Source organism: Homalodisca vitripennis, chromosome 3 (assembly GCF_021130785.1).
Source record: "Homalodisca vitripennis isolate AUS2020 chromosome 3, UT_GWSS_2.1, whole genome shotgun sequence".
NCBI classification, from domain to species: domain Eukaryota; kingdom Metazoa; phylum Arthropoda; class Insecta; order Hemiptera; family Cicadellidae; genus Homalodisca; species Homalodisca vitripennis.
The window spans coordinates 79,550,638-79,570,433 of NC_060209.1; the positions used below are offsets into that span (position 1 = coordinate 79,550,638).

General features: G+C 33.8%; 1 protein-coding gene across 1 annotated transcript in view; it reads left to right on the forward strand.

Moving 5' to 3' along the window:
• The window catches only part of LOC124358254 (glutamate synthase [NADH]), an 82,437-nt gene that overhangs the window by 22,327 nt on the left and 40,314 nt on the right, over positions 1 to 19,796 (forward strand). Inside the window, exons 5-13 of the mRNA XM_046810548.1 lie at positions 1,861 to 2,004; positions 4,031 to 4,119; positions 5,360 to 5,561; positions 7,717 to 7,983; positions 8,309 to 8,431; positions 10,984 to 10,986; positions 15,515 to 15,711; positions 15,883 to 15,982; positions 19,365 to 19,550. Of these exons, the coding sequence (XP_046666504.1) occupies positions 1,861 to 2,004; positions 4,031 to 4,119; positions 5,360 to 5,561; positions 7,717 to 7,983; positions 8,309 to 8,431; positions 10,984 to 10,986; positions 15,515 to 15,711; positions 15,883 to 15,982; positions 19,365 to 19,550 (1,311 nt within the window). The remainder of the gene's footprint in view (positions 1 to 1,860; positions 2,005 to 4,030; positions 4,120 to 5,359; positions 5,562 to 7,716; positions 7,984 to 8,308; positions 8,432 to 10,983; positions 10,987 to 15,514; positions 15,712 to 15,882; positions 15,983 to 19,364; positions 19,551 to 19,796) is intronic.

Consider the following 19,796-nt stretch of genomic DNA (forward strand, 5'->3'; position numbering starts at 1 on the left):
GCAGATATAAGGTTATGAAAGCTGTAGCAGCATCAAGTTTCATAGGAGAGAAGTGTTTACGTCTGGTCAGTAGTCTGGTCATCGTTGTTTGTGTTGTCTCAAGTTGCAAGGGCTGGAGCAGAGTAATGATAGATCTGGCTATTGATTACCACCGGCTCTGTTGTGGTTGTTTGTTTACGTTGGTGTCTACTACGTCTCAGTATAATCGGTGTGCACGTGAAAATTAACACAAATCACGTGAACACACAGATCTCTAATCTACGATATATCAGGCTAACGATTACCACCGGCTCTGTTGTGGTTGTTTGTTTACGTTGGTGTCTACTACGTCTCAGTATAATCGGTGTGCACGTGAAAATTAACACAAATCACGTGAACACACAGATCTCTAATCTACGATATATCAGGCTAACGATTACCACCGGCTCTGTTGTGGTTGTTTGTTTACGTTGGTGTCTACTACGTCTCAGTATAATCGGTGTGCACGTGAAAATTAACACAAATCACGTGAACACACAGATCTCTAATCTACGATATATCAGGCTAACGATTACCACCGGCTCTGTTGTGGTTGTTTGTTTACGTTGGTGTCTACTACGTCTCAGTATAATCGGTGTGCACGTGAAAATTAACACAAATAACGTGAACACACAGATCTCTAATCTACGATGTTTATCACCGGCTCTGTTGTGGTTGTTTGTTTACGTTGGTGTCTACTACGTCTCAGTATAATCGGTGTGCACGTGAAAATTAACACAAATCACGTGAACACACATATGTTTAATCTTAAGTCAAAAGGTTGTTGTGATACTGGTGTCTAATTGATGCTTTTTGCACATTTTTGATTCAAACTTTATACGTTTGTACCGTAATGATTATTTATTGGTTTGGCTTTTTGTATTGATTTGTTAACAACACTAGTATAACCAAAAAAATCATATCACGGACTGCTAAATAAATAAAAAATTCGTTTATGATTTTTTTTTCATATTTGACTGTAGATTTCCTACAGGTTTTTGCAATGTACATAACTTTTACATTATGCTAAAAAAAAATTACATAACTTTTTCTGTTATGCTTAAAATCCAAGTTAAACATGTCAGTGCTGGAAGATAAATACATTATTTTAATCTCTATAATTTTTGTTAATGTTCAGAAAATAATATAAAAATGCATATTTGTTTACTCAATTCTACTATTAAAGTATTGAACAACTTATCTTCTAATGAATTACACACAACTATCTGAGCAATCATTTGAAGGTGTTAACATTACACACCAACATTTGGCATTTGTTTTTATCCATTATTTTTCACCTGATCTTACAAAATAATTATTATATGTCATAATTTTTTTTTAGACCGAGATGAGCTACATCTTTTCTATATATTCAACAATTTATAAAATGCCCAAATATTTTTCTATTAAGATTGACATGGTAGTTTTTAAATGGGTGCTATTTTTAAAATATGAAAATTATTATTTTCCTTTTGGTAGCATTAAGTTAAATTATAATCATAATATATTTATTATGCATGTACACAACACTACCAATGGATCTATCTTATTTTTACTTATTGAAAATTGCCTGTGATACTTGTAGTACACTTGCCTGTAAGTATGCAGCTGAGATATTGATGCGAGTTTTTAAATATTTTGCCATTTGCTGAGCTTTATCTGGATAAAAAAAATAATTGTTCATTAAAATTCATTTATTTTATAACTAAAAGTCTACAGTATATTCACAGAATAGTGTAAAATAGCAGTGTTAGTCATAAAACAACACGCTAAATGAGTTATGGATAAATATAGATAAAGTATGTGACAATGCACGAATTTGAATGGAAATAATGTATTCAGGTATTCGTATTGAGGAAGAGGGCCACACACATGATTCCCAAGCCTGGAGTCAGGTTCTACATCTGCTCCCTGTCCAACACGACAGTCATCTACAAGGGACAGTTCACTTCTGATCAGCTGTGGCGTTACTTCACTGACCTCAAGGTACATGCAACCACTCATTAGAGTATGAAAGTGATTTGCTCAACTCAAAATATATCTTAAATTAATCAAATTCCTAAGACCCATCATTCAATCAGTTGTTTATAAAATAAAGCTCAACAATTAAACACTTGTTTTAGAAAAAGGGTGAATGCATCTAAACATTTTACTATTAATAAATTAATTGCCACTGTGAGAAGAAGACTATATGTTTAAGCATGTGAAAACTTTCTGTACTTTGTTGTACAAAACATGCAGATGACATAATAATCTTGAATTTAACAAAGATAACCCAAACAATATGCGATAAAATTTATATTGAATAAAAAATCATATTCATTAATATTATTTATATGGTTATGAATAATGAAATTATCATATAATCTGAGTACAAGTGAGTTAAAAAAGTGCAAAGCTATATTTTCAATATATGAATTTAAATTTGTAGAAAATCATTAAAACAGTAAAGGTACTTTAAAATTGTATTAAACTTAGTATTAATTTTTAATTTTGTTATTCCTTTAGTAGTGGTCTAATCTATTCTGTAGTATACATTTGAGTTTATGTTGATTCAACAATTAATACCAGTTAATTAATATTGTCACATATTTCCTTGTTTTATTTTATGCGCCTAAAAGCACCAATTTAGATGTAATGTTGTTATGTTACATTGTTTCTGTAATTTTTTTATTATTATTATTTAAAATACAGTTTAGATCTACCATTCTACTACAAGCTTTGGTTTCCGTTCAAGCAAAGCGAAACATTAAAAAATGGAATGAAGTTGAGGCATCATCCAACTGTATCGTTGCTCTATGTTGTGATTCAAAGGATACCTACTAGAGGTTTTTTGTACTCTGATGTATACTTAGAAACTTTCCAAACAGCGAAAGCAGCAATTCTGAGGTAACTTATAGTGATTTAGAAAATCTTAATTCTGAGGTAACTTAGTAAGTGATTTGAAGAATCCCAATCTCCTCTACCTTTACTCCAGGGTGGATTTTTGATATTGCCTCTAGGAGTGGCACCACTTGGACCATTAACATGTGCAACAATATGTTCCTTAGCATATGAGAGATAAGTTATGGTCATTTGAAGAAAACTACATCTCGCCATCTTATTCCATCTCGTTACTCCATGCATGTTTCATGAAAAGGATTCCTAGAGAACCATCATTTTTTGGAACCTTAATGTAGACAAGGAAGCTTCTCACAGCGACTCTGATGTAACTTATAATGATTGGAAAAATTTCATCCTGGCTTATCAATCCAGGAGGGAATTTGAATATTGCCTCCAGTAGGGACATCACTTAGATCGTGACCATGAACAATGGCATGTTCCCTAGCATCTGTGATGTAAGGTGTGGGCATTGGAAGAAAACTTCATCTCTGCATCTTATTGCATCTTGCTGCTTCATGACACATTTCAAAGTACAGTACTCCTATAGGAGCGTTTTCTGGAACTCTGATGTAGACTTGGAAACTTTAAAATTCCACAACCAATCCCATACCATTACTTTAGGATGGCTTTTACATATTGCCTCTAATCAATCTGGAGCCAAACATGAAACATGATATTTCCTATCAGTTCTGAGGCAAGTTGTTTTATATATAAAACTTCCAAAGTCATTTCCTGGTCAGATACTAATTGTCCAACCCATAAAAAAGACTTAAGTGGGCCACTATAGGGCAGCCCTCTTTTGTTTAAAAAAGTTTAATCCAAATTGGTTCGGTAGTTTTGGAAAAATCGGTGGACATTCCTTTATTTTCTGAGTTGGAGAATAACAATCAATAGTCCATCTCCTATGGAACCCGTAAAAGGTCATTTTAATATAAATATTGATCGCAGGGCTAATGGTCTTATTTCTGTGAAAGCAAACCTATTCTCTGGATGAGCTTTCCATCTCCCTTCTACATAAATATTGTGAACCTCAAGTAGTTTTATGTCTATTTTAAACTATTGGAACTAAATCTATCTGTAATCTTGACAATATTCCTTGTACAATACATGCATGTGTATGTATGTGCAGAGTCCTGACTTTGACACCTACCTGGCCCTGGTCCACACTCGATTCTCCACCAACACGTTCCCCAGCTGGGAACGAGCTCATCCTCTCAGGTATTAAACCCTTTGTACTGTTTTTGACAGACAGAAGATCAACATGTCTAGATGAATAAATTTTACATAACTCATATAACAATAACTTTTTAACCTGAGAATTGTTGAAATACAAATTATATTTAACAATAGTATCACCTTTTAAACATATAATTTTAAGTGATTCAGTTACTGTTAAAGGTTTGTATTGTTTACATACATTTCCTAGACTTTTTAATCACTTTTCAATTAATCATAGTTTTATATTTTTCAATATATTATAATATAAAAACATTATATAATTATTTTATAAAAGGATATAGTAAGGTTTCAATACATCTTCCTATTTGTTGTAACACATTTGTTGTTTACAATTTCACATATAATACTACTTATAATTAATGAAAAAATGTCAAAGGCTTTTGAGAAATGTCTAGGCCATTGCAAGTCATTACCTTCCAAATGATAAGATTTGAGAAAAGCTTCTTATACTCTGATGATAAAACCTCAGTCTATTCAAGAGTTTATGTAATAATTTAAATTAAACCAACGGACCAAATCATTTAAACAAGTATAAACAACATTTTATCAGCACAGTTAATTTTAGTTTAATTTTTAATAGTTCAGTTAATTTACATTTTTATATTTTATATTTTTTGTAAGATTTTTAATAATTTTTAAATGTTAACAATTTAGCAAAGTTTCTTGTGCCCTGACAAAACCACCCTCCGTACAAGAGTTATTTACATGTGACTTTTTTAAAATTTTACTTGGATGATTTATTTATATATATATATATATATATATATATATATATATATATATATATATATATATATATATATACATATATATAAGTACTGTACCTGCTCCACTAATTAGCTCTTATGTTTGATTTTTTTAATTGTTCAAAAAATATAAATCTTCTACATTAACACGGTAAAGTAACTTTATCTTACATTCAAGCAACATAATGCTCATTCTGTACGTCAGTCTGGCACTATTTCCAGTATTATACACTTGATTACCAGAAGTATTAATCAATCCTAGCCAAATTGGTTGTGGTGGTTATATCCATAGAGGAATTTCGAGTTTTAATATTAGAAAAGTTTCTTATTGTCTAAAGGTCTACTGAATTAGCAAGACTTTTTTTTTATGTAAGCTGTGATTTGACATCCCAAGGATATGTAAAAATGTCCATAGCATAGTATGTTGACAATATAAAATGGCTTATCAGTTAAGTGATGGATTTAATGGACAGGATGTTGGCCCACAACGGAGAGATCAACACGCTGAGAGGCAATGTGAACCTGATGAAGGCGAGAGAGGGAGTGATGCACAGCCCGTACGTCGAGGACCTCAAGTCCCTGTATCCTGTGGTGGAGCCTAATCTGAGTGACTCTGGCAGCCTCGACTGTGTGCTAGAGTTCCTCGTCATGGCCGGCAAGAGAGACTTGCCTGAGGTATTACATCTTCTGATCAGCCATTATATATTAAAATGTTATTGTATGATTAATTTGCACGTTAACATCTTGACTGTGGCAGATCATTGACTGGATAGCATCAGCTACTTAGCAGATTTGTCCCTTTATTTCCATTGACCCCCTGAAGTCCAGTTTTTATGCAGCCGGTGTCATGAATATTCTTTGTTCACACTATGTCAAAACATTGTTAATATAAGGATCCAACATAACCTTAAAAACAATAAAGAAGAAAATAACTTAACAGAGAAGGCAGCATTAGATTATCAACAAGTTGGTATGTCTATACTAAAGAAATCATATTGGTCATTAATGTATTAAGCTCTAGCCAATCAGAAGATGACCGCCCCCACCTTTATAACCATAGGTACATCACTGGCTCACTCAGTTTCATTTTAAAAATCTAGTGACTAGATGGCTTTCTAAAGCAAAGCCAAAGTATCTCCATAAAATAGACCGAAAGACAATAACATATTAGCAATGTCTGGACACAGTGTGAACCAGAAAACTTTTATGTGACTAAGGTAAGGTTTTTCAGGTCCGGTGTGGAGACAAGACCACTTACCCAATGCCATTTACCTCAGGGCTACTCTGGGACATCCACTTGTACAGATAGATGACCACAATGCTGATCTGACTTCTATGATAAAAACTTCTCTCTTTAAAATTGCCAGATACGAGGGCTGTTTTTTAAGTAAGGGCCGTTCTCCCGTACACGGTAGTAGTTCGCGTTCCTGCCGTAACGAGCGTGCGCCCCGCCTCCCGGCATTCTTAGCGAACAACTTCATGCCAGTTGCAGCTCTGTAGCTAACCTGTGTGCATTACTGTGGATCTTTAAAATGTTTAAGATTATCAAATCACCCGCCGCGTGTGAGATTCGGTCAGTGATACGATTTTTGACTGCAAGAAACATGTCGGCTGCTGACATTCACCGTCAGCTTTGTGAGGTGTATGGTGCCAAGGCAATGAGTGAAGGTAAAGTGCGGAAATGGGTCCGAGAATTTAAAGATGGCTGCGAAAATGTCCACGATGAAGATCGCTCAGGCCGGCCATCTGTGATCACGGGAGATTTGATTACTGCAGTTGACGCAAAAATTCATGAGGACCGACGGTTCACAATAACCACTCTCTCTATGGAATTTCCTCAAGTGTCCAGGTCAGTACTGTACAAAATTGTGTCAGAAAACCTAAACTTTAAAAAATTGTGCTCAAGATGGGTACCCAAACTCCTCACTGAGGATAAAAAAAAAAGAGATTAAGCAGTTCTTTGACTTTCTTGACCCGCTACGACGAGGAAGGAGACGACATGTTGAGTCGAATTGTCACAGGAGATGAAACATGGGTATCCCATATCACTCCTGAATCAAAGCAACAGTCCATGGAATGGCGGCACACAACATCTCCAGTCAAAGTCAAAGCCAAGCAAACGCTGTCGCGGCGCAAAGTTATGGCAACTGTGTTCTGGGACAGGCGCGGTGGTTTGCTAATGGACTTTATGCCGCGAGGAATGACGATTAACTCAGAAGCCTACTGCGCAACCCTGGCCAGTCTCCGACGCGCCATTCAGAACAAAAGACGCGGCATGCTGACAAAGGGAATTCTGCTCCTCCACGACAATGCAAGGCCTCACACCGCTGCTCGGACACAGGAAATGATCGACTCTTTTGGCTGGGAAGTTTTGAATCATCCGCCGTACAGCCCCGACCTTGCTCTGAGCGATTTCCACCTTTTTCGTTACTTGAAAAATCATCTTGGCGGGAAGCGCTACAATGACGACGAAGAAGTCAAGACGGCCGTGAACTCCTGGTTGTCAGAGCAGGCGGCAGATTTCTTTGAAGAGGGATTTCAAAACTTAGTTTTAAGATATGATAAGTGCCTTAACAAACAAGGCAACTATGTAGAAAAATAAAGAAAAGTATGCAGATTCTGAAAAATAAATGTATTTTGAAAAAAATAATTGTTGTTTATTTACAAAAAAAAACGGCCCTTACTTAAAAAACAGCCCTCGTACAATGTCATCGTCAAAGATAATCTTTAAGATTGAAGTAAAGTTTGGAGTTTTTTGTTTAATATAATAAAATGCTATTCTTATTGTAAAATAATTTTAAAAAACCCATTATGATTCACATTTGGTTAGGCTGTGATGACAATGGTGCCAGAAGCCTGGCAGAACGACAGGACGATGCCAGATGAGAAGCGAGACTTCTACCATTGGGCAGCATGTGCCATGGAGCCATGGGATGGTCCAGCACTACTCACTTTCACTGATGGCCGGTACATTGGTGCCATCCTAGATCGTAATGGTTTGCGGCCCTCTCGTTTCTATGTCCTCAAGGACAACATCATGGTGATGGCTTCCGAGGTGGGAGTTTACGACACTGATCCTGCCAACGTTGCACTCAAGGTAATTGTTATTCTTTAATTCAGTAAAAGTGCTCAGTTAGTTATGCTTTTATATTTATTTATTTTACATGTTGAACCCATGTAATACCATAATATAGGTAGTGCTTTATGGTACATGCATGTTAGAGTTAAAAATATATAAGTACCATATATTTTTTCTTCTGGAGGGGGACTATTGCCATGCACTTAAGCCTCAAAGCCTTAAGGGCCTTTTGTGTACCCCGGACCACATACTTACCAATATTTGTACAGTACTGTTTCTGTTCTGTTTCTGTATTGTCTCTTCTTAAATTACATTTTCTGATTTCAAATGATTTTTCTGGCAGAGCCGACTGAAGCCGGGCAGAATGTTGTTGGTTGATACAAAGGAAAAGAGGATCATTCAAGATGTTGAGCTGAAAATGCGCATTGCAAAGAGTCGGCCTCACTCAGACTGGCTAAAAGAAGAGGTAATGTATTTCTTGGTTCATAACAACTGTTCATTTATCATAAAGCTCTTGTAAAATAATTGCTTAGTTTAAGTGTGTGAAGGGTGTTACAGTCTGCTTTTTATAGCTTTACACAAATGTTACAGGGAAATAAATGCTGTGTTCATTGTGTTTGTCCCAGCAATTTCTGTACACTTTTTATTTCAATTATTGTAACTACTGTAATTTAACAAAAAGCACATGTTTTTCTAAAAGAATGTCATGTGTCTATAAAATAGGTGTCATTGTAAAGAAGTTAAGTAAATTAATTTAGATGAATTCAGATATTAAGATATTATTAAGAAACAAATTCTGATAGTAATTAAGATAGCTAGGATCAAAAGTTTACTTTGTAAAAGTGGGGTTTCCCAATCACTGTGTTTTGTTAAAGCTTTTTTGAATTAAACTCAATTTCATTAAACCATGCAAGCAACAAATGGTTTTTAACTCCATTATGATGACGTTGTTATATCTTATTATTCAAAAATTTTTAAGCCACTGTTTCAATGTGTTTGTATACAAATTTGAACAATACATTAACAACATTAAATATATTTTATGGTGGCAATCCCTGTTATTTTTCTCGTTATTATTGTTCTTACCATTCAAATATGGAAAACTACTTGACTTTTTTTCATTCAAAGTTTATAAAAACCCCTCATGGACTTTTTCATTTGAGATAGAGTATCACAGACTGCATAAAAGAACAGTGAAGGTCAAGGTCCTGCATAATAAATAGAGTTCCACATTTACATTTTTTAGAAAATATACAATTAATAAGTCTTAGAACAGTTTCATTAGCATAAGTATTTTCTCTGTCTGTGCTAAATTTATTTGCATCTATATGCCATTGTGTTGAAACTGCATTACTTTTGCTATGGTATGCTCAAACATTTGTCTGTATAAATAACAAAACCGTTATAGAATTAAAAAAAACTATTAGCAAGAAATTAATTCAATTGTAGAAACGTCCTATTTTAATTTTTTAAAGTAAAATCTTATTTATATTCAACTTATTGTTTTCAGTTTATTTACGGATAAAACTATTTTGGTAACTTATATCAAACTAATTTCTCGCTAATTCAACCAAATTAACAAGTTTTTTGCTTAGTTGCAAGTTTCTTTGTCTCTTGGTGATGGGGCATTTATTTTCAAATGAAATTTATTTAATTAATACCGGAATTTTTATTTGAGAAAATTCATTTGACTATTTTATTTCATTTACTTAAGAATTACAGGTAATGAGATAAACGAAGAAATAGATGGAGGGAAATTACATAAAGTAAAGGTTTTATAGATCAAGCTTAACCCCTATCTTCTCAAAGTTTACGTTATGTTTATTAATATACACTAGGGCTTTTCTGTGTGAAAGAAATTGCACTATACCTCTGTATATTTTCTATTTCTTCCTTTACCTCATGTTAATTTTTAGAAAACTCATGTTTTAGTTGGCTATTGAAAAAGGCTTTTGTAGGTTATATTGAAATTTTAGAGTGGTGGTGGTTCTTTGTTCTAAAGACATTCTTACAGTTATTCATTTTTAACATTAATTTTGGTAAATTTGTAAATATACCTTGTTGTTTTTTATATGCCCAGTTTAGTTTTATATCAGCTAAAATTTGCATACAATATTATCCATACAAAGACCATGCAACCTGAAAAAGTCCTCACCACCAGGTAAGGATTTCTCACAACTAAAAATTTTCAAATAACTCTCACTTAATAGTATATAATTTGAAAACTAACTAAAATTGTAGCATGAACCAGATTTTTTTACTTTGGAAATGTACAGGGGTTAATTAGTTAATTATAAAAACATACTGTATACTTTTAATATATTTGGAAAAAAGATCAATTGTACTAGAATAGTGGTTATAATTGCAGTTGCTTTGTATCTTGCAATCTTATTGTAATGTGTTTATTTAAATTGGCAGCAAAAGGTCAAATTAATTTGTTATATTATAATTGCTTGCAAACCTGAGCATTTTCAAACATAATTTACTTTATCAACATGGTTTATATATTACAATTAAGTTTTTTATATAATTTAATTTTTTACCTTAACATCTCCAAATTAGTTTAAATTATTTTTAGCAAATGTTTTTTACTTTGCATCCTTTTGTATTAATGTGTCAAAAAGGATAAAATGTATAGTTGAGAATTAGCCATCCAAAGTTTTGAATATACCGAGATCCCACTGACCATCAAACATTTCCTAAGTTCATTTGTCACTTGAAGCTGTTTAAAATTAATAAACCGCTGAGTTTGCGGTTACCCTGTATAATTACACACACATTATACTTTTCAATGTACAGAAACTCCTCTGTGCCCCATTTGTTTTCTTTTAAATTGTTTCTTATATTAGAAATAACTAAATTTAATGTGAAGGTTTAGACACAATCAAGTCAATAAGAGCTTTAATGAACAAAGATTTAAGGCTCTATCCTATTTTTTATTAAAGTAAGATAATTCGAGTTGTTTATTTACTAATTTATATATTTTTTTTACTATATTGCTGTGCTGGTGTCGTCTAGATGGTGAGTCAGCTAAAGTGTTAGTGCTTGCGCAGTGGTGGAGGTTTGGTTTTTGTTTCTTGTGATTTTGTTTATTATGAAGTATATTTTACTAGTAATGTTTTATTAGTGCAGTTGTGTAAATTATTTGTATTGTTGGTATGTTTTTACATATTTAAGTTAAACTGCATTGTTTTAAGCAATATTTTTGTATTGTAAATATATTGTTTTGTGGTAGTGTTTAGTTTGGGTTTTCATTTGACTGCATCTTGAGTTTGAATAAAATTGGTTTTGTTTGTGTATGAGATTTAGTTTTATTATTTTTTTATGATTTCAGTAAAATATTACATTGTACAAGTAAAAGGTACATGGGTGTAATTGTTTTGTAAGAATGTCAAGTACTTGGTTGAATTAAACAAATCTTAAAAGTTGTAAATTTGAATGCTAAATTCATATAAATCGTGCATTAAAATATTGCCAGTTTTGGGATTGTATTTAGTTGTTATTGGTATTAAAAGTAAGTAAAACGTATTGGGGTTTTAACACGTTAGCTGCCAAAGGTATTTTTGAAACTTCTCTCAAATTGCCATGTAGGTCAGATCTGGCCGGCACCGTATATAATGGTATGACTTTCTGTCGGCCATATCTGACCGGCAACATCAAAAAGCAGGGTTTATGTTAGGTTATGTTTTTTTACTATGTGCTGCGGTCCTACAGTCAATTTGTTGAACTTCTAGCGATCTTGAATATCGCTATTTACCTACAAAACGAACTCCCGTTGTTGTCTACTTACTTTAGCGCGGGAAATTAATACTCAAATATTGACTTGTTGTCATGGTATTGTGTCGGCCAGAAATGGCCGGCAGTATTTATTACGTAATATCGATCATTTTGATACTTACAAAATGAATTAAATTCTTGTTAGAAACACATTTTACGTGATGGAGTGATTGTTCAAGGATTTAAATAAAGGTACAGCCAATGATTTACAAATGTTTTGGTTTAATTTTTTACATAAATCAGACATATTAAACCTAACTATCATTTTTTTTTCAATAAAGTACATTTCCTTGTAAAATATTTAGTTGTGAAATAAAATAAAATTGTAAAAAATTTGCAATATTGATAATAATTACATGACCACTTTGTTATAAAACATGTTATTTGTGAACTTCACGGAAAACAGTCTTTACATAAGTATGGCTTCTCAGGACACTGCTCACAAAATGTGTTCACTTTGCCCAGTTTCTTGCCACATCACGTCCACTTACTTGTACAGCTTTTTTGTAACACATTTTGCAGTACCTTCTGACCCTGTGTCTAACCCTTTCCCTCTCCAGTAAAGTTTTGAGATATAGTCAGATAATGGTGCCCTGTACCTTTTACAGGAGTAATAGTGTTATTATCTAGACCCATAAGTGAAACAGCCAGATTTTTCTTTTAAAAGTTGTAATTGACATGCAGTGCTTTTTCTGATGTCCGCCTGCTGTAGGTCTTGCTTTCACAGCATTAGTGTAGGCCAGCCAAGAGTTTACAACAGCGGTTCCAAGAACTATTTCTTCTGCTGCTTTATGGTACCATCTTCTTGACTTTCGAAAACACCAGTGCTATAAGATGAGAGTTGGTCAGACACATCGATGCCCATCTTTCCCTTGTTGTACTCAACTATCACTAATGGCTTAAAAATGTCATTGCCTTTTTTGTCTATTTTTCCTGTGAGAACGTACTCTACTTCATGTTTGGTGGACAACATTCGCACTTCTCTCTTGTCCTTCCATTGGTAACTACAATACCATCTTCATTTTCAAGGGCTTTCATTTCTCCTTTTTTTATTTGTGCCTTCATAACATCGGCAGGGAGACCTTTCCTGTTTGCTCTCACAGTACCAACAAGGTGGGTTCTTCTAGCTAAAAGATTTTTGGCAAGTTGCACTGATGTGTAGTAATTATCTACATATAAGATGTGTCCCTTATCCAAGTTATGTTCCATGAGTTCCATGACCACTGAGGTTGAAACTAATTCATTATTTTCATTCTGGATGGTCCCTTTAACCATGTAAACTTTTATACAATAGGTATACCCTTGCTGGTCACAAAGTTTTGAAAAATCTTTAGGCCATATTTGTGGGCCTTGTTGGGTATGTACTGTCGAAATGACAGTCTGCCCCTAAAGGGAATCATGCTCTCGTCTATTACGAGATCTTGGCCAGCAGATTTCTTGTTCAAAAAAATGTCGATCATCTTAGAAATTAGGGGCAAAATCTTTGCGATACGCCATCACGTTCCTCAGCAAGCATGATCGTTAAAATGCCAAAAGCGTAGCATTAGCTGGAAACGGTTTCGGCTCATAACTTGAGAAGCAACAGTATTCTTATACAAAATGTTGCCAGACCAGTAGTCTGTTATGCGGGGATGATTAGACAAGAGCCCATCCATATGAGGATACCAATAAACTTCCACATTTCTACATCATCTGTGGGAGCCCATTTTATTAAGTCTACTACTTCGGTTCAACCTCGTTTCTCGCAATACTTTACTGGCATTTCTATTAGTCTCTACGACCATCATTTGTATAATGTCGTCAGTAATGAAAGCTAAGTAATAGTCTACAGGTTTAGCATCATTGGCCATATTTAAATGGTACTCAGAAGTAGAAGTGAAAAGAAATTCTTGTTGCCTACCTTTAAATTCAGTCCATTCATCCATCATCACTTCTCCGTCATTTTCACCAGAATCGCCACCGTTCATATCATTTGTCTCTATTTCCATTGTAGCCTCGCCTTCATCATCACTACTGTCATGATCCGATTCACTTGGCAAAAAGTCCGGATCTTCATCCGTGTCGTCAACACTTGAACCTATGTTTTCCTCAATTTCATGTTGAGGGTCTGGTTCACTGGACATTGGACAGTCCAAAAGTCTTTGAATTTGTTCTTCATTTACGTCTCTACTACTCATAATGAAATCGTTTACACAAGTTTAGTTTCGTTCAAACTAGGTTAAAAGAAAAGATTACGCACGCACAATAGGTTATTAGAAGATACAATACACTATGGCGGGAACGCAGTGGAATGCACGGAAGAGCAATGGTTACTGCGCAGGACAGTGGCTGACAGTGGCAGACGGCAGCCCTAACTGATACCAAACATCGGCGCACAAAATAGTCGCAACAGTGAGCAATATAGTGCCGGCCAGATCTGGGCGGCAGTGTTATTTTTAATGAAAAATCACAACGAAAAATGTTGTGCCGGCCAGATATGGCCGACGCTCAAATTGCATTATATTCAAGAGATTTCAATGCAGTTTTGACAGAAAATGAATTTTAACTAACAAAACAATTCGAGTTAATGAATAAAATAATTTTAGAAACTTGGCAATTTCGGGGGTTGGGCAGTAATATGAGCGTGGCATTTAGGGCTAGTTTACTGCCGGTCAGATCTGACCTCCATGGCAGCTAACGTGTTAAGTACTGTAGTTTCTAAGCATGTAAGTACAATATTTTATTATTATCTCATATGAAATGTCTAATAGTTATATTTAATATATCTCTAAAGTAAAACACAAACGTACATATTTTATACTACAGTATTTTTTTAATAAAGTCTTTGTTAATATTTAAACTTTTAAAAGATACAATCAAATTAGTATAGTAATTTCAGTAACTAGAAGATTAAAGAAACAATACTGAAGCCTAGCTAGAAGCATAGTGATTTTTACTGCTTATGCTCTATAATTAATTATTCATTGTTTAATGGTTGTATTGATTCACAACCATATTAGTCAACAGTATACAATGTTTTTGACTGATCAGAACACAGTATCTTTAAAATAGACACCGTTATTTTATTTCCTGTGTACTACAGGATGTAACATATTTATTTTAATGACAATGGATCACCTTCCATAACATCTGCAGTTTTTAACTTTGTGGATGCCCAAAAATTAACAAAGTACATCAAGATTTTTTTTGCTTGGTACAAAACATTTATATGAAACATGTTTTCTGATACATTTTGATATACAATTTAGTGTATGATAGTAAATTTACACTAAATAGCCTACTTTTTTATGGTTTATGGTTAGAAGACATACCGAACATCTGTAAAATACTTCTTGTTTTTTAGACTCAGCTAAAATTTCCCCCAAAAATAATTAATCAATCCATGTTTTTAGAGGTTTGATTGATATATTATCTCTGATAAATATGGTTTAAAACAGTTTTACATGAAAAAATTGTATGGTTTTATGGATATATCCACATCTTTCCATGAAGGGTTAAAATTTTTGTCTAAATTGACTTCTTATTTATATATTAAAATTCTAAGTTAAAAATTATATTGTACATGTAGTTATAAAGCAAGTGTGGAAGGGGCGCAAATTATAACATTTAAAGATTGTAATACAATTATTTGGATAGTTAGTGATTGTTTGTCAATAAAATTTAGTCTTCAAGTACTATTTTCACTGTACACAGTGATTGATGAAGTAAGATATTTTGATTTAATGTGTTTGCAAATGAATTCTGGAGGAATTGTGTCCTCATTGATGTGTAGATAACCATGGAAGAGTTGCGGGCTGCTTCATCTGTAGTGCCTGAATCTCCAGCTGCAGTTGTGATAAACGGAGAGATGAAGGAAGAGCTCACAGAGCATGATATGACCCGTATCTGGGGTGGAGATCGGCGCATATCACTATTTGGCTACTCCATAGAGACCATCAACATGCTGCTGCTGCCCATGATCAGGACAAAGTGAGTCTGACATAATATCACAAGGCATGATATCTGATTTAGAAAGAGCTATTTAGGTTTTTTTAATAAGCTTATGAGAAAAGGTTTTTATGCATGTAAAATCTCTTATTTACATGCACTGTGCCAAAGGTTATTGAATCGATTTCAATTACATCTGTTACATTTTTGCAGGAAGGAAGCACTGGGTTCAATGGGCAATGATGCTCCCCTCGCCTGTCTGTCACAGTTTCAACCTCTTCCGTACGAATACTTCAAGCAGCTGTTTGCTCAGGTGACATTAGTTTTATAAATTTGAAATTCAACTCCAAAATATTCTTACTCTGAAAAATACTTTAATGAAAAATTGCAGTAGTTAATCAGATAGTCTCTGTTTTAAAACATGTGATACAATTATTTGAGGCTGTGTACTGTAACTTAAGTAAACAAAACTTTATTGGTTTTCTCATATATATATATATCATCATACAATCAACATACTTTCTCCACTAAAATAATATATCATGTTAAAATGGATTAAAATTAAGTACATTAACTGTTGTTAAAGAATATTCTAGAGTTAAAAATATACAATAAGTACCGTAAGAATATACAGGACTAGTAGATATACTGTAATAATATAAAACCTTGATTAGTTTACAATTTTCTTGATTTGTATTTTATTATTCTGAAATACTTGGCCCTATATACCCCATAAAATATGGTCTAATAAATGCCAATAAGACAACATTTTTTCTATCATGTTGCCAAATATCAATATAATTTATTTTTATAAATCCTTCTGAAGTAAATAATATACAGGGTGATTCAAAACTAAACGGCAATCTCTCGGGAGCTTATTCTATAGCTAAAAAACAAGTAAAAAAGTTCATATAACCATATGCCCGGAAACGCTTCGTTAGCGAGTTACGCCTAGCGAAAGATTTCGCCCGGATTTCAGAACCCTTGGTGAAGTCAGGCCGTATAAAAAAATGGTAAAGGTAGTTACAAAGATACAAATACGATTGTTTTTTATGTTTTTATATCTGACAAATTTATTAAAATTCGTCCCAGAGCTGTAAATGCAATACTTTCAGAGATATCTTACGTAAAAACACAAGAATTGGTGCAAAGAAATAACACATTTTTGTGTTTAACGTAAGATTACTTCCATAAATGTTAAATAAAGGTCATTTTTTTTCTTAAACAGATTTGTAGAAACATTTAATTCTGAAAAGATTCATGTGAATTACTTAGGAAAAAAATTAATAATAGGTATTGAAATTTAGCTTTTATTTAAAAAATAAAACAGACGCACAAAAATGCATATTCTTATCTGCATAAAATATTAACTAATGTTTAGGTTGTGAGTAACAGCTGATCATTTATTCTAGACTGAACATTAACATAAAATGTATTTACCTTTATAAAACTGTAATAAATCACCTATAATAGTTGCTCAAAGTGTCCTCCGTTGTTAGCAATGCACGTTTTCGCACGACGAATCCACTCTTTTCTAGAGCGTTTCATAACGTTTGGAGCATTCTTGATAGTTTCTGCCGCCTCTGTAATGCGATTACATAACTCCTCTATGGTGTTAATCCGTTTTGAATAAACAATTGACTTCATCCAACCCCATAAGAAAAAAGTCTGCTGGCGTGAGGTCAGGAGAACGTGGTGGCATTTTACTGGTCCATTTCGACCAATCCATTGTCTACTGTATGTATCATTTAAATAGTTTTTCACATCATTAGAAAAAATGTGGAGGTGCTCCGTGATCGTGCATAAACCATGCATTTATTCTGTTTTAAACAGGAATATCTTCCAAGAGGGTAGGCAGGTTTGTTCTTAAAAAAATTTAAGTACGCTACTCCATTAAGTCGATTAGGGAGGAAAAATGGACCAATCAAATTATCACCCAGAACACCAAGCCATACATTGACTGAAAATGTATGTTGAAAATGCCTCATCGCAGTTTCATGTGGGTTGTCGTACGCCCCAAGTATGGGTATTACGAAAATTTACAATTCCATTTCTAGTAAAACAGGATTCCATCAGTAACGAGAATACGCCGAAGAAAATACTGATGTCGTAAACAATTTCTTCTTAACCAGCGGCAGAACATCTTCCGTTTATTAAGATCTTGCGGTAATAAGTCTTGAACACGTGTTATATGGAATGGGTACAACTGTGCTTCATGAAGTGTCCGCCATAAGCTTGACTGGCAAATATTTAACTGACGTGATAATCGTTCTGGTGCTTGTGGTTGGGTGATAATTCTACAGCATTTATTATTGCTTGTTCATTATTATAGTTTCCTTGCGCTACGTTGACGACCAGTATCTATTCGCTTCGGTTTAAAGCTACCAGTTTCTCTAAGTCGTCTCTCCACAGCTTCAAATGTTTTGCGATCAGGTGTTCTTCGATGTGGAAAAGTATCACGATATTCCTGAACTGCAGCTAAACCATTCTTGTTAACTTTGCCGTAAATCAGTATCATGTCCGTATACTCTTCAAACGGAATACATACCATTTACATTATCTGCCATTATTTACTAAGATAATTACATACACTTTTATAAAAATATTTAATAAAATATTTTAAAAATAAATATTTAATAAAATATTTTATACACTTGTATAAAATATTTCCAAATAATCACAGGATCTCACAAAATACAATCTTCACACGCCACAATACAAAAAACCTCCATAAAGGTTATTCAAATATTACTTCATGAACTTAATTGTTGATCAGCTGATATTGCCAACCTTTGCAAAGAAAATATGACGATAAAAAGTGTTGAATAAATGATCAGCTGTTACTCACAAACCTAAACATTAGTTAATATTTTATGCAGATAAGAATATGCATTTTTGTGCGTCTGTTTTATTTTTAAATAAAGCTAAATTTCAATACCTATTATTAATTTTTTTCCTAAGTAATTCAACATGAATCTTTCAGAATTAAATGTTCTACAAATCTGTTTAAGAAAAAAAATGACCTTTATTTAACATTTTATGGAAGTAATCTTACGTTAAACACAAAAAATGTGTTATTTCTTTGCACCAATTTCTTGTGTTTTACGTAAGATATCTATGAAAGGAATTGCATTTACAGCTCTGGGACGAATTTTAATAAATTTTGTCAGATATAAAAACATAAAAAACAATTGTATTTGTAACTACCTTTACCATTTTTATACGGCCTGACTTCACCAAGGGTTCTGAAATCCGGGCGAAATCTTTCGCTAGGCGTAACTCGCTAACGAAGCGTTTTCCGGGCATATGGTTATATGAACTTTTTTACTTGTTTTTAGCTATAGAATAAGCTCTCAAGAGATTGCCGTTTAGTTTTGAATCACCCTGTATTTTTATGACAATTTTAATGAAACAATCCATCAGATTCCTTTAAATTGACACTTTCAAATCAGGAACAGTGTTAGTAGGAACATTTTACTGCTTATAGTCTTGTGGGTGTATAAAATCTTTGATAAAATAAATTCTATCCGGATCCATTAATGTATGTATCCCATGTGTTCCAACAGTCTTTCACTTTTTAAAATCACCAGCTAAGGAAATGGAAATAACAAATCACTGACAACGCTCCAGATACAGCGTGACATGGCCCCACTGAGTCAATCATTCTACTAAAACAGCTCTCAAATGTGTTCTAGGTGACAAACCCACCCATAGATCCATTCCGAGAGAAGATCGTCATGTCCCTGATGTGCCCAATTGGACCGGAACAAAACATCCTCCAACCCAGCGCCAAGCAGTGCCACAGATTGATGTTGCCTCAGCCCATCATCTCCCTCAGAGACCTGAAAGTCCTCAAGAAGAATACTCATAGAGGATGGAAGGTGGGTTTTGTACAATATTTTAGTATTAGGTTTCAGCATTTTTACAATTTCACTGAATTTCATTGGGACATGATTGACTTCATCATATTGATATCTTCTATCTCACACTTCCTCTACATGTGTCGTCTTCACCATTTTTTGTCATAACTTCATTTGTCCTCTAGCCTATCTCTTGGTCTTCTATCCTACATCTCCTATCTTCATTCATGTTTTATCCACCATTTCACCCAATCCCTTTCTGTCTTA